We start from the raw sequence: 12,390 nt of genomic DNA on the forward strand, positions 1-12,390 counted from the left end.
CCAGCTATTGTATATATAAAAAAATAAATAAATTTTTTTTTTTTTAAAAATTGCATGGGGAATAGTGAAAGATGAGGCTGAGCATTTAAGAAGATGCCAGGTCGCCACAAAGGCAATATTCTTAATACTAAGGTAGTTTTCTTCCATCATAAACCAGTTTCTTCTCCTAAGTTCACAATACAACTATCATTCTCCTAATAGCCAAGCCTGACATGTCCTCTTCAGATCTGCTTCACCAGCTAGGATCCAGCTGTCAGTTGAGTCATTTCCATATCTAGATCACCCTCTCACACATCCTTTTCCCTTGCACTGTCAACACACAACCTACCGTTGAACTACTGGATTCATTCAAAAGCTGTTTGAAATGTTACCATTTCAGCTTCTTTAAAAAATTACCTAAATTTCTAAAACTCCCTATTTTTCTATGTTGCTGATCCTGAGGATAAGTAGACAGTGTTATTTTATTACCTATAGGGTAAGTGCTTCCTTAGGCCAGTATTTTACATGCATATTTCTTTTTATGTATTCTCTTTTTAGGCTGGTATTTTAATGCATAATTTCTTTTTAGTAAACAAAAATCTCAAGCACCTGTGCTCCCATTAAAAACCACAGAATTATAGAATTAAGAGTAATTTGTAGCACAGATTTTCTGTTAATTTTGAGTTTTTATTGTGAACATAGCATGTTTTATACTGAGTAAGCTTTTTCAAAGGATAGTTTCCCCTCCCCTGCAATTATATCTTTCTTGCCGCAATTCTAACCTGTTAAGTTAGCCAGATCACTCACCTCCATTGAGGCCATGTGTTTGCTGACTCCAGAAACTGTGTGTTGGAATCCTGGTTTCACTTCTTACTAGTTTCAGCAAGGTTCTGCATTCTTTAAGCTTCATAATAACTTTATGTGAGAGAAATGGGAGAAATATATATATAGTACTCCAGGGCTAATTAATCTGTGTAGCCTAGTGCCTGCCATGTGTGAGCATGCAGTACATGTTGGCTATAAAATGTCATGTCCCTAGAAAACTCCTTGCCCATTCCTTCTGTGCTGTTGAGACCTCATGCTGTTTTTGCATCCCTCTACCACTGAATGCTCTCCTTGAACTCTTCCCTGTTACCTGTGATTTAAGTACTCTTTTAAGTTCAACTCAACTGCCTTTTCTTTATAGTATTTTCTAACTACTGCATTTCGTGTTGACCTCTGAATTCCTATAGGACCTTTTTGTACCATTTTAGAAACGAGTCTTATTTTCTGTCATTTATGCTATTTTTAAATTTATATACAATAAAATATTTTTGTTGTACATTTATAAAGTTGTACAACACATGTATACATTTTTGTACAGTTATAAAATTTCTTTGCATTTTGGCCAAATGCTGAGATTGTGTAATTATCATCACAGTCAGGATACTGAACAATTGTATCCCCCCAAAAAATCTATCTTGATACTGCTTTTTAAACAATTTCCCAAGTATATATCCTGTTTCTCCTTTTGCATTTTAAGCTCTTGAACCTAGTGTCTATATTACACTAATTTGTCTCCCCTGTGTATGGTCTAGCCTAGTATTGAGCATATGGTGAGTAGCTATAACATTGGACTAATAGAATAGTAAATTTGAAGAAGCTTCATAGTTAATATGAAGAAGCTGTGAATTTATGTTATTTAATTCTCTTTGGTGATTTAGTGTCCTTTTATTTTTTTTTTTTATTTTTTTAAATTTTCTAGAGGCATGTCTTATTTATTTATTTATTATTTGTTTGTTTGTTTGGTTTATACATGCACTGGGTACAGTCAGAAGCGCGGGAGGGTGAGAGAATTCACCAGAGCCAGAGCGGGGAGCAGAGCAGGCAGAAGGACTGAAGTACACTGCTGAGGGGAGCAGCGGGCGGCAGGAGAGGTCTGCGCGCCATGTGGGACCCTCCTCTGGTGGCCGGGGAGCAGCCGGGGATTGAACCGGCTGCAGAGGTTGCAGGCAGCTTCGCAACCCAGCGCTCAACCGCTGCGCCACCGGGGAGGCCCTAGTGTCCTTTTATTTAGGTATAAAATTTCAATTGAAAATTATTCCTGTATAGTTGGTTAAAGTAGTATCAGAGCTTTGTCAGGTTTAATAAAAATAATTTAAAATTTGTCTTTGGAAGACAAAGGACTTCTTTCTTTCTGTTTTTACTATCTAATGTACTTATGATTTCTGTTTTTTTCTAATCTTACTGAAAGTTTAATATAAAGTATAATTTTATGTCTTTCCCCTCAGCTACATTTGGCTATTATGATATTGCTAATTAGTGAATGTATTTCCTGAGTTTGACTTTTTTCCTTGAACAGTTACTGAGCAATGCAATTAAACATTAATGAAATTTATGAAATATAAAATCATTTTTTCTCAGTTTTACTTTTCTGTGGACCAGTTTTACATTTTTCTTCGTTTCTTTTATTGTCTCTAAAATCAGAGGTCAACGGAAATAAGATACTTTTTACTTTGATAAATTAAAGGTGGGGCTGATAAGTGAATGTTTTGCATGGTTTCCTCAGACTGCGCTGTTGGTATTATGGAGTATTGATTCCTTTGCAGGAAGGGCAAAATACAGTTCAGTTTTACATTCCATTTAATAGACTTTACTTCCTAAACAAAGTGAATTGAATTTAACCATGTGTGTCTTTTTTTCCCTTCCCCAACAGCTTGCATACCCATGGCTGGTCTAAATTTGGGCCGCATATATCCATTTCAGAGGGGCTTTTTCTGTACAGACACCAGCATCCAGTATCCGTACAAAGACAGTACCATCCCAACCACCTTGCTCTCCATAGTGGGGCTTGGCTTACCCATATCCTCTGTAAGTAAATTAATAAGTAGGTAGTGATGGGTTGGTTGTGCTGGAAATTGGATGAAGTGATGAAATTGGGGTGGGGTTAAGTTTATAGTACTATCTTCACCAGTGTTTATGTGGTGAATGATTGCTTGAGGAATACGTCCACTGTTTAAATGCAGAGATGGTATTTCTCCAATTAAAGGGTAAAGATACCCAAAACAATTTGATGTCATTATGAAGAATAATAATTTTAAAATGGAAGGGTTCATTTAAATAATGTAGATCAACTCTTTTCACTGTACGAGTAAAAAAACTTAGATCCAAATATTTGTTGAAACCCAGTAAGCTGTTTTATGGCAGAGCTGAAACTAAGATTATATATGTTTTTTCATGCATATATTATCAAATAGAAATTGAGGCTTTAAAAAAGGAGATGATAGGTTTACTAATAAAATCTGAGATAAGGACTTGGCAGAAAGAATGTAAATACATATGCAAAGTCAAATCCTCAGAATGCATCAAGTTGTATCCCTATATTTTAAAATTGTACAATCTTTTAGACTATAAGTTTGTAGGTAATAGTTTTATTATTTTAGATTATTGGAAACTTGCCTTCTAGGGTTAGTTTCACAAACTAGGTTAAGATTAGCACTTGAGATACTGTGACTACTTTCTTCATTTCTTGGCTCTGATTCCTGAATCTTGCCCTATGTCTTTTTATGTGACTTGGAAATAGGAGGACGGAGCATAGTAAAGACTTAACTTCTTGAGCTCTTGGGAGTGCCATATTTCTCCTTTGATTGCTTATCTTTCCCAGGTAGTTTAAAAAAATTATTATCTTAGCAGATTCATTAGCCTTGTTCCACTATAGGATGGACTTTTCTTTGCTCCCAAATTAAGAGTATTATGTGTGGATTTTCCAGTTTATATCTGATTTCATTTTATTTTTTAGGCTAGGATTTTTTTGTAAAATAATCATTAGTACAGTGTTCTGGTCGTGAAGGGTACTTGGAAGTTGTTCACAATATGTTGAATATTTCTTTATATATAGTCTATCTAATTGTATTATAACCACTTTTGTAGGAGTAAAAGGGGGAAAAAATCTGGGATTTAGTTTAAGGAGATATACTTACTTTTTTCTGAAGAAAATTCTAGTTGTGGTAACTTCTGTTTTATCCAATGGGCTTATGAAACAGCATACAGGAAAGTGTTCAGTATTGCCACTTAGATGAAAACAGACAACAGACAATATTATGGTTCATGTAAGAAATATAAGATACCTGTCTTAGCTATTAGCTGTTACTTTTTAAGCAGCTGTTGCCAGATAAAGTTTTAGAAAAATTACCCCTGCATTTGAATAGATGATTGCTTGAGGATCACGAAGTTACTTTTCAGTTGTTTGACTTGGTATATACCTTCTTTTTCTTTAAAAAAAAAAAAAAAAAAAAAAAAGTTTAATTATATAAATAATATATATTTATCAATTTAAAAATCTATTATAAGGCAAAAGGAAAGAAATCACCCCAGTTTTACCTGAAGACGACCACTATTAATACTTTAATATTATTTCCTTTAGCTGATCAGTTTTTTAGATAATTATGAGTACACTAAATTCAGGTTTGTGCCTTGTTTTTTACTTTATAACACATATTTTTGAGTTGTTATAAATATCAAACAGCTTAAACTAAGAGCAATTAAGCTAATTTTTTTAAAAGTAATAAAAAGACGTGACATGAGTCCTTGAGTTCTTTGATATTAATTTCCATGTGGTTGCTGTTAAAGAGAAGTGACTTGGAAAGATATTTTAATGCAAATTTATTTATATTAAAAAGTAATATTTGGTCACTTTCTGGGCCATAAATATGCTTATGGTGGACTAATGTGAAAGTATTCTTGCATATTTCTAGGATAGATTTGTTTATTTTAATAGTTTATAAGCTGTAGAAGCATATCTACAGCATAGAAGCTGTCTAAGCATAAGCTGTAGAAGACAGTTTATTTCCTATAAAGTAAATGATTAGTCTTTGATATCACTTTATACTCATGTTTTATAATTTGATGAGTCATAGAATTTTGGGTGATAGAACATTTTAAACCTGACTTTTTTTTTTTTCACAATCTGAGGTCCATTCATTTTGTGCTATTTCTTTATCAGCTAGTGGAAAAGATGCAACATTCAGAGAATTATAGATTTCTTGTGTTTTTTCGCTTAAAGTTTAGTATACAAATAATACATACTTATGTATGGGGTTTTAATGATCTACTTTGTATTTCACACCAATTTTTTTTCTCCCCTTCTAGCTTCCTCTAAGTTAACCTTCTCTCTTAGCAATTCCTTATTTGCTTTTGTAAATTTTTTCTAGAAAAAGATAAAAGTTTGAATTTCATATAAATTTTGAGTATTGATAGCAGCAAAACAGTGTGAAATCCAAAGTTCTTATATTACAATAAATGTTTTCTGGAGTTTAAAATGCATATAGTTTGGGGGATAGCAAACTCATCTGTGTTTAATATTTTAAATTCACTTGAGTAATGACTGTGAGTAGCTTCTTTCCTTAGGTCTTGATTATGTTATGATGTTACAACCTTTTAGTAGAAAATGTTTAGCTCAAAGTAATAGTTTAGCCAGTGTTTTCTTGTGGCCAATTTACAGTACTCCTAAAGAGACATTGTTTTAGTCTCAGTGACCTAAACTGCATCATGACAAACTAGCAATATATATGAGAAAAAATGTATGTGAAAAGACTTAATCTCTTTTTCTCTATAAGTACTCATATATTAGAGAGAAAAAGATGAATGCAGAAACTTGATACAAGCCAAAATATTTTAAGAAAAAAGATTGAATATTCTGAGGAAATCAAAGAAGTTCCTTTTAAAGCAATACTAAAAACTTGATTTTGCCTCTTATGTTGGCAATGGTGAGATATTTCCAGCATGTCAAGGAAAGAAAACGGATACACTCATACACAAAACTGGCAGGGGCATAAGTTGGTATTAAAAGTAATGTATCATTGAACCTAGATGTTGTATCTCAAGCAGTTTATCCTAAGGAAATAAATAACTTCATTAGGGAATTAGTTACAAGAATGTTCATTGCAACATATTTTTATAGCAGAAAATTGGAAATAAATTAATTCAGCTCTAGGGGATTTCTTATGATTCACCCCTTTAATATCTTATGATATTAAACATTATGATATTTATGATTAAATATATTTGTCCATTTTATAGTTTTTGATGTTTAGTGACACAGAAAGATCTTTGTAATGTATTAAGTGTGGGGTGGGAGGGAGAAAAATAGTCATGTTTTTCTTTGAGTTGTGGGATTATTAATATATGAAATTTTCGTGTAATCTACTTCTGTTTTTTCACCCTTTAAAGCATACTGTTTTTAAAAATTTTAAAACCTGCTAGAAATCAGTCCTTTTTTATTTTGATAAATTGTGACACTTAGCTGTCTTAACCCACTTCCACATAGTTTGTCTTGGAAGATTAAGTTTAGTTTTGTCTGTCATCAAGAAAATTAAAAAAATTCAAACAATGGTATTTTGAAACTGCACAATAAATCAAAACTCTTTTGCTTGTTCCTGGGGGCTTGCCAACCTCCATGGCTCCATTATGTCTCCATTGTTTGAAGTGTTAAAATTCTCTTGTTTTAGGATATGGGTTTCAGTTTTTGGTTGGGGATTTTCGTGAACTCCTTGGTGATTATTCTAAAAAGCAGGACTGTCTATAGCCTCTTAAGCCAAAATTTAAAATAATGTACTTATTTTTTTTCAGCTGATGTGGTGGGTTAGAGTAACAAAGAATGCTTGGCTTTTGTATAACATTCAGCACAAGCATTTTTCTAGTATTGATTATCCTCAGATTTTTGCTACAGGTATTACTAGTTAATATAATATATTAAATAACATTCATTTTAAAGGATAAAATAAACTTGGAATAAATATTTTTTCCATTTTGGTAGTCATTGTTTTTGATGCTTTTTAAAGTTACTTTTGAGTACTCTGTTAATGCTTGAGGAAAAAGACAATATAGAATAACATTTTATGGTTGAATTGTTAAAAAATACTGTATTTGTAAACTTTGAGATTTGATGTTTAGGATGATGAGGGAGACCATTTACAACCAATTTATGGATTTTCCAAAGTTTTTGTTTTTTGGCATGTAGTCTAAAAATATTTCTTTAGGGCTATCCTCGAAGGAATTACTATCCTCAAAGGAAATAATTGAGGCTAAATTTTTATGGTTTTTGAACAGCTTACAGTTATTAAGAAATTGGTAGTCACAAGAAAGAATGGATATGCTTAATTTTATAAGCTAAAAAATAATGTATAAGTAAGCTGTTATTTATGGCTAAAGGCACTATAAATATCTTGCACAGTAAGAGAACATTGGCATTTTCTGGGTTTTATGCCACGGTAAGTCTTTCTTACTACTCTTTCTCTTTATTAGTCCAGGAAACTGGTTTATCAAAAAGAAATTACTAGCCACATTGGGATATTATAACTCCATTGTGTCCATGTTGACAAATGTGCTCTGCTGACTTTTCCCAGATACACTCCAATAGATGCAAGGCAATAGATAGGCTTTACTCTGTGGTAGGAATGTTTGCTTACCATTGTATTCTTAGTGCCAAGCACACTGCCAGTCATGTGTAAAAATTAGTTTTAACCCTTTTTGTATTCATGTATTTGAGAAACTACATCCAAAGATCTTTGAGTTATTTTAAGTATTTTTAACATCTTTAAGGTGTGGTATGATGATATTAATTTTTGATGTAATTACTGACATTTGTATTCAACATTTCATGATATTTAAATTTGCAAAAGTTTAATGTTACTTTTATTCTCCATTCATCCTCTTAAGTTATTTTTGGTGTTCCATTTGTACTCTTTATTAGATTGTAAGTTACACATACTTTATTCTTTTAGTGGTTACTCTAGGTATTGCAACATCTGTTATTAGCCTAATATAAATTGGTTCTTTCATACTAAAAACATACATTTAAACTTTCTTTGTGTTTTTCTTGCTTTTTATATTATTGTTATCGTATATTTTAATTTTAGATATTCAGAACCAATATGACTTTATAGTTATGTGATATTGTCAAATGTAACTTAGGTTTATTCATATATTTACCTTTCTGGTACTAATTTTGCTTCTTGCATGTCTGCTACTTTCTGGAGTAATGTCCCCTTTGACTGAAACTACTTTTAGTATTTCTTTTTCATATGATCTGCTGACAGCAGTTTTTTTCCTTCAGATTTTATCAGGATATATTTTTAACCTTGATTTGTAAATAAGTTTAATTTTAGAACAGTTTGATATTTACAGAAAAATCACAACTATCGTACAGAGTTTCCATATACTACATATTCCCATACTCTCCTGTTATGATGATCATAAACACGCACCTCACTTATAAGTTAAACCTAAGGGTGCAGTTAGGTAACAAAAACAATAGTCCCATTATGCAGTTTAATCTGTATCTTTGATAGGTTTAGGTGTCTAGTCTCCATGTCCATCTTTCCCTTTCTGTTCAAGATTTAGAGAAATATGGTCCCTGAGATATTTCATAAAGGAACTTCATCCCATCTTTTGGTCTGCCAGTTGGGGGGGTCTTTTAGTCTTGCAAGTTGTTGAAGTTGTGGTACTTGACCTTGCAACAAATCTCAAGGTGCTTGACATCTTTGTGTCAGAATTTCTGAGGGTGTTGCTTTCTGTTAGTCCTGAGGCCGTGTGTCTCCTTATGATTTGCTATTTGTGGACTCCGGATTGCATGCCATTCTCTCCTGGCATCTGATATGTTTCCTATCCATGTAATGAAATATTATTTTTCAATACAGAGGAATAACATGAATGTTAAACCATTGAATGGATAAACCTTTAAACAATATCTTGTGAAGGCATTTGCATAGTTTTAAGTATTAGAAGAATTCACTTCACATGTCAGAAAAATCATTTCACCACATTTGATCAATTTTGCTGGGTAGTTTAACACCAATTTCTCCAACACAGTTGTTAGTATTTATATTATGGTTTCATGATCTTTACTATTTGTGCAAGAGGAAGTAAAAGATGTTATGTGACCATATTCTTATGTTGTTTTTTTCTGCCTCTGGTGAAGCGTTCTTGTTGCATTTGATTTGTGGAAATAGTGAGTTGCCATATCACATACTTTGTTTTGAGCTATTATAAATATTCACTGGTAGAAGGTAGAATGCTATATTAATACGTAGAGAATCTGATTTTTAAGCTAATATGACAAGCCTTATAAAGCAGTTGCAGTTACTTTGGGGAAAAAAGTTTGGCAGTTTTTTAAAAAGTGAAACAGATTTATGATTTGGCCATTTCACTCCTAGGTGTCTACTATTAGAAATGAACGTAAGTATCTTCCAAAGACTTGTATACAAATGTTTATAGTAGCATTAGTGATAATAGGCCAGAATTGGCAACAGCACAAATGTCTACTAACTGAATGGATAAACGAAATGTAGTATATACATTCATTAGGGTATTATTCAGCAATAAAAAGGAACAGAATATATGTTACAACATGAATGATTCTCAAAGACAGTATGCTAACTCTGTAGGCCACTTAAAAATACCATATATTGGGCCTCCCCGGTGGTGCAGCGGTTGAGCGCTGGGTTGCGAAGCTGCCCGCGGCCTCTGCGGTGCCGGTTCGATCCCCGGCTGCTCCCTGGCCACCAGCGGAGGATCCCACATGGCGCGCAGACCTCTCCTGCCGCCCGCTGCTCCCCTCAGCAGTGTACTTCAGTCCTTCTGCCTGCTCTGCTCCCCACTCTGGCTCTGGTGAATTCTGTCACCCTCCCGCGCTTCTGATTGTACCCAGTGCATGTATAAACAAAAAACAAGCAAAGAAACAAAATAAATAAATAAAACATGCCTCTATAAAAAATAAATAAATAAAAAGATTTAAAAAAAAAAACCATATATTGAATGATTTCTGAGAAACATTCAGAAAAGGCAGATTTTTGTTCCTTTGGAAAACATGAATGGTTCCCTGGCAGTGGACGCAAAGATTGAATGCTCATGGGAATTTCTGGCATAATGAATATGTTGTGAAATTGGGTTGTGGTAATAATGTACAACTCTATATATTTATCAAAATCATTGAATTGTATATTTAGAATGGATGAATTTTATGGTGTATAAACTGTATCTCAGTAAAACTGTTTAAAAAGGAATCAGAATGAATTTTGTTAATTGAAGTGTTAAGAGAAACTGCTTGACAAATGTAGTCACTTGACAAGTGAAAAGGATTGTTTTTAGAGATGTAATCTTTCAGATAAAAGGAAAAGGGTGTTTGATTTGAGTTGGTAAAGAGCAAATGGAAACCTTCACTTTTGCCTTTGAAACCTAGAGTAGAAGTCAAAGATGGCATCCAATATCATTCCTTAAATTTTGTTTTTCTATATTTTGTATAAGCAGTGGTTATTGAGTAAATTAATGGTATAAAATAAGCTTTCTGGAGCAGTTTGTCAAGGACCTTAGTATTTATATACTATTAAATACTTAGTATTTTGGTCTCACTCATAGTAGGAATCTAGAAAACTTAAATAAGGGACCAGGAAAAAGAATAACTATAAGAAAGAAAATATCAAAATCAGCAAACAACTATGAACCAGAGACACTCTGTGGGGGGTGGAGGGTGGGGAAAGAAGGGCTTGAGGTCAAAATAAGGGGGTTGTAATTGTATGGGGAATATAAAAATAAAATTTAAATAAAAATTTAAAAAAATACTTAGTTTTTTATATACCATAATTCCACATAAAAATATATTCTAAAGAAATAATTTGATGTGCAAACAAGGTTTGGTATTGGAAATGTTTGCTGTAACATTATATAGGGTAATCAAAAAATTAGTAATAACTTACATGCTCTCAAGAAAATGGGAGTGACGATCATTGTTTTAGTTATGGCTCTCTTAGTGGCAAGAAGGGGAATTCCTTTCTGACTTAAGTAAAACTGGGTTTTATTGAAAGGATACAAGGAACTCCAGAACCAAAATGGCAAGATAAGGGAGGCCTTTGGGCATTGGGGAACCAAAGCTGCCTTCTCCATTTCTTATTCTCATGGGTCAGACTAGTCATTTTTGTTTGCTCTTCAGGCCTGCTTTGTCCTCAGCCTTTAAGTCAGTCTTGCTTGTACATGGCCCAGTGCTGTTTGCCAGCTCTTATTTAAATGAGTCTTTGATCCAGTTCCAAAATTTTCAGTACTGGAATCTGTACTATTTTAGCTCTTGAGGCCAGTGATTTGATCTTCTCCCCACCTCCTCCCTAGGGGTCTATATTCAAGCTTAATTAATGAAAGTGAAATAGCATTGGGTAATGAGATTGCTGTAATACATCTTATGGGCTTTTATAAGAGATCCCAAGTATTTGTATTTTAGTAGTCCAAAGTGTTTGGAAGACCTTCTGTGGTATAATCTCTTCACTCATACTCTCAAAAGAATAGTGTGCATCTATGGTAGATTCATGTTTATTTTCTTATCATTCCTTACTAAAACTTCTGTAGTCTGGTTTCCATCCCTTCTTCCTTATTAAAATCAGTTTTAAATAAAACCAATTTGAAAGTAAAATTGGGTTTTATTGAAAGGATACAAGGAACTCCAGAAACAAACGGCAAGATCAGGGAGACCTTTTGGCGTTGGGGAACCAAAGCTGCCTTCTCCATTTCTCATTCTCACGGGTCTGTTGAATACCATGTCCAGTCACCTCCTGAAATGCTCTCTCTGGACTTGGTCTCAGTGATGTAGCTGTTTCCTGACCTTCCCTCGCCCACCGTTGTCTCTTCAGTAGATCTCCTTCCTGTGTTCACCATTAATATTGCTCTTGTCCTATGTCTAACCCTCTACTTTTTACTTCATATCCATCCTGCACAAATTCGTATGCCTTAGTGGCTTTACAGTTTTTATATCCCCAATTCTGTATCTATACCAGGCCCTCAACTGAGATTCTGACTGACAACCACCAGCTTTTTGAATATCATCACTTAGAGTCTCACCAACTCTCATTCTCTTTTGGATGATCATAAACCTTTGTACCTCTGCTTATTCTCTGTTACCATTTTGTACTCTGCCTAATTCAACTTTGTATTCCCATTAGCACATAGGAGAATTCCTTACACAATGGATTCATCCAATATTTGCCCACTTCAATATTCCTATTTTATAAAATGGGCTAATATATTTGTGAGTTTATTTTGTCACTCTCCTATGCTGTTTTTTTTTTTAATCTAAGAGTAATTTCTAACATGTTTTGTGTGTTTAAAGTTAACCTCCTTAGTATTAATGAATATGCTTATTGAAAATATTTTTAAATATATTTTGGTCTAACAACAATTTTTCCTGAGATAAAGGACATAAAACCTACTGAGTTTTGGACCATAATCATATGTGGCTTTAGTTTCCATACTATAAACATGTTTTGTTACTGCAGAAGAAAGAAATGCTTATTAAAAAATCAAACCAGTTCAAAAATATTAATGTAAACACTGAAAGTTTCAGTTATTATGTATAGCATTCTTACAAGTTAAGTCAATTGTAGAAGTGGTGAT

General features: G+C 33.3%; 1 protein-coding gene across 2 annotated transcripts in view; it reads left to right on the top strand.

Annotated features, from left to right (window-relative positions):
- Nucleotides 1-12,390, top strand: part of PLPP1 (phospholipid phosphatase 1) — a 77,367-nt gene that overhangs the window by 27,959 nt on the left and 37,018 nt on the right. Inside the window, exon 2 of one of the 2 annotated variants that reach the window (XM_054687967.1) lies at nt 2,675-2,829. The exons of the other annotated variant lie outside the window; for it this stretch is intronic. Coding sequence (XP_054543942.1) covers nt 2,675-2,829 — 155 coding nt within the window. The remainder of the gene's footprint in view (nt 1-2,674; nt 2,830-12,390) is intronic. 2 annotated transcript variants of the gene reach the window in all.

Source organism: Talpa occidentalis, unplaced genomic scaffold (genome assembly GCF_014898055.3).
Source record: "Talpa occidentalis isolate TD23 unplaced genomic scaffold, MPIMG_talOcc4v2.1 talOcc4.6, whole genome shotgun sequence".
In the NCBI taxonomy this organism is placed as follows: Eukaryota; Metazoa; Chordata; class Mammalia; order Eulipotyphla; family Talpidae; genus Talpa; species Talpa occidentalis.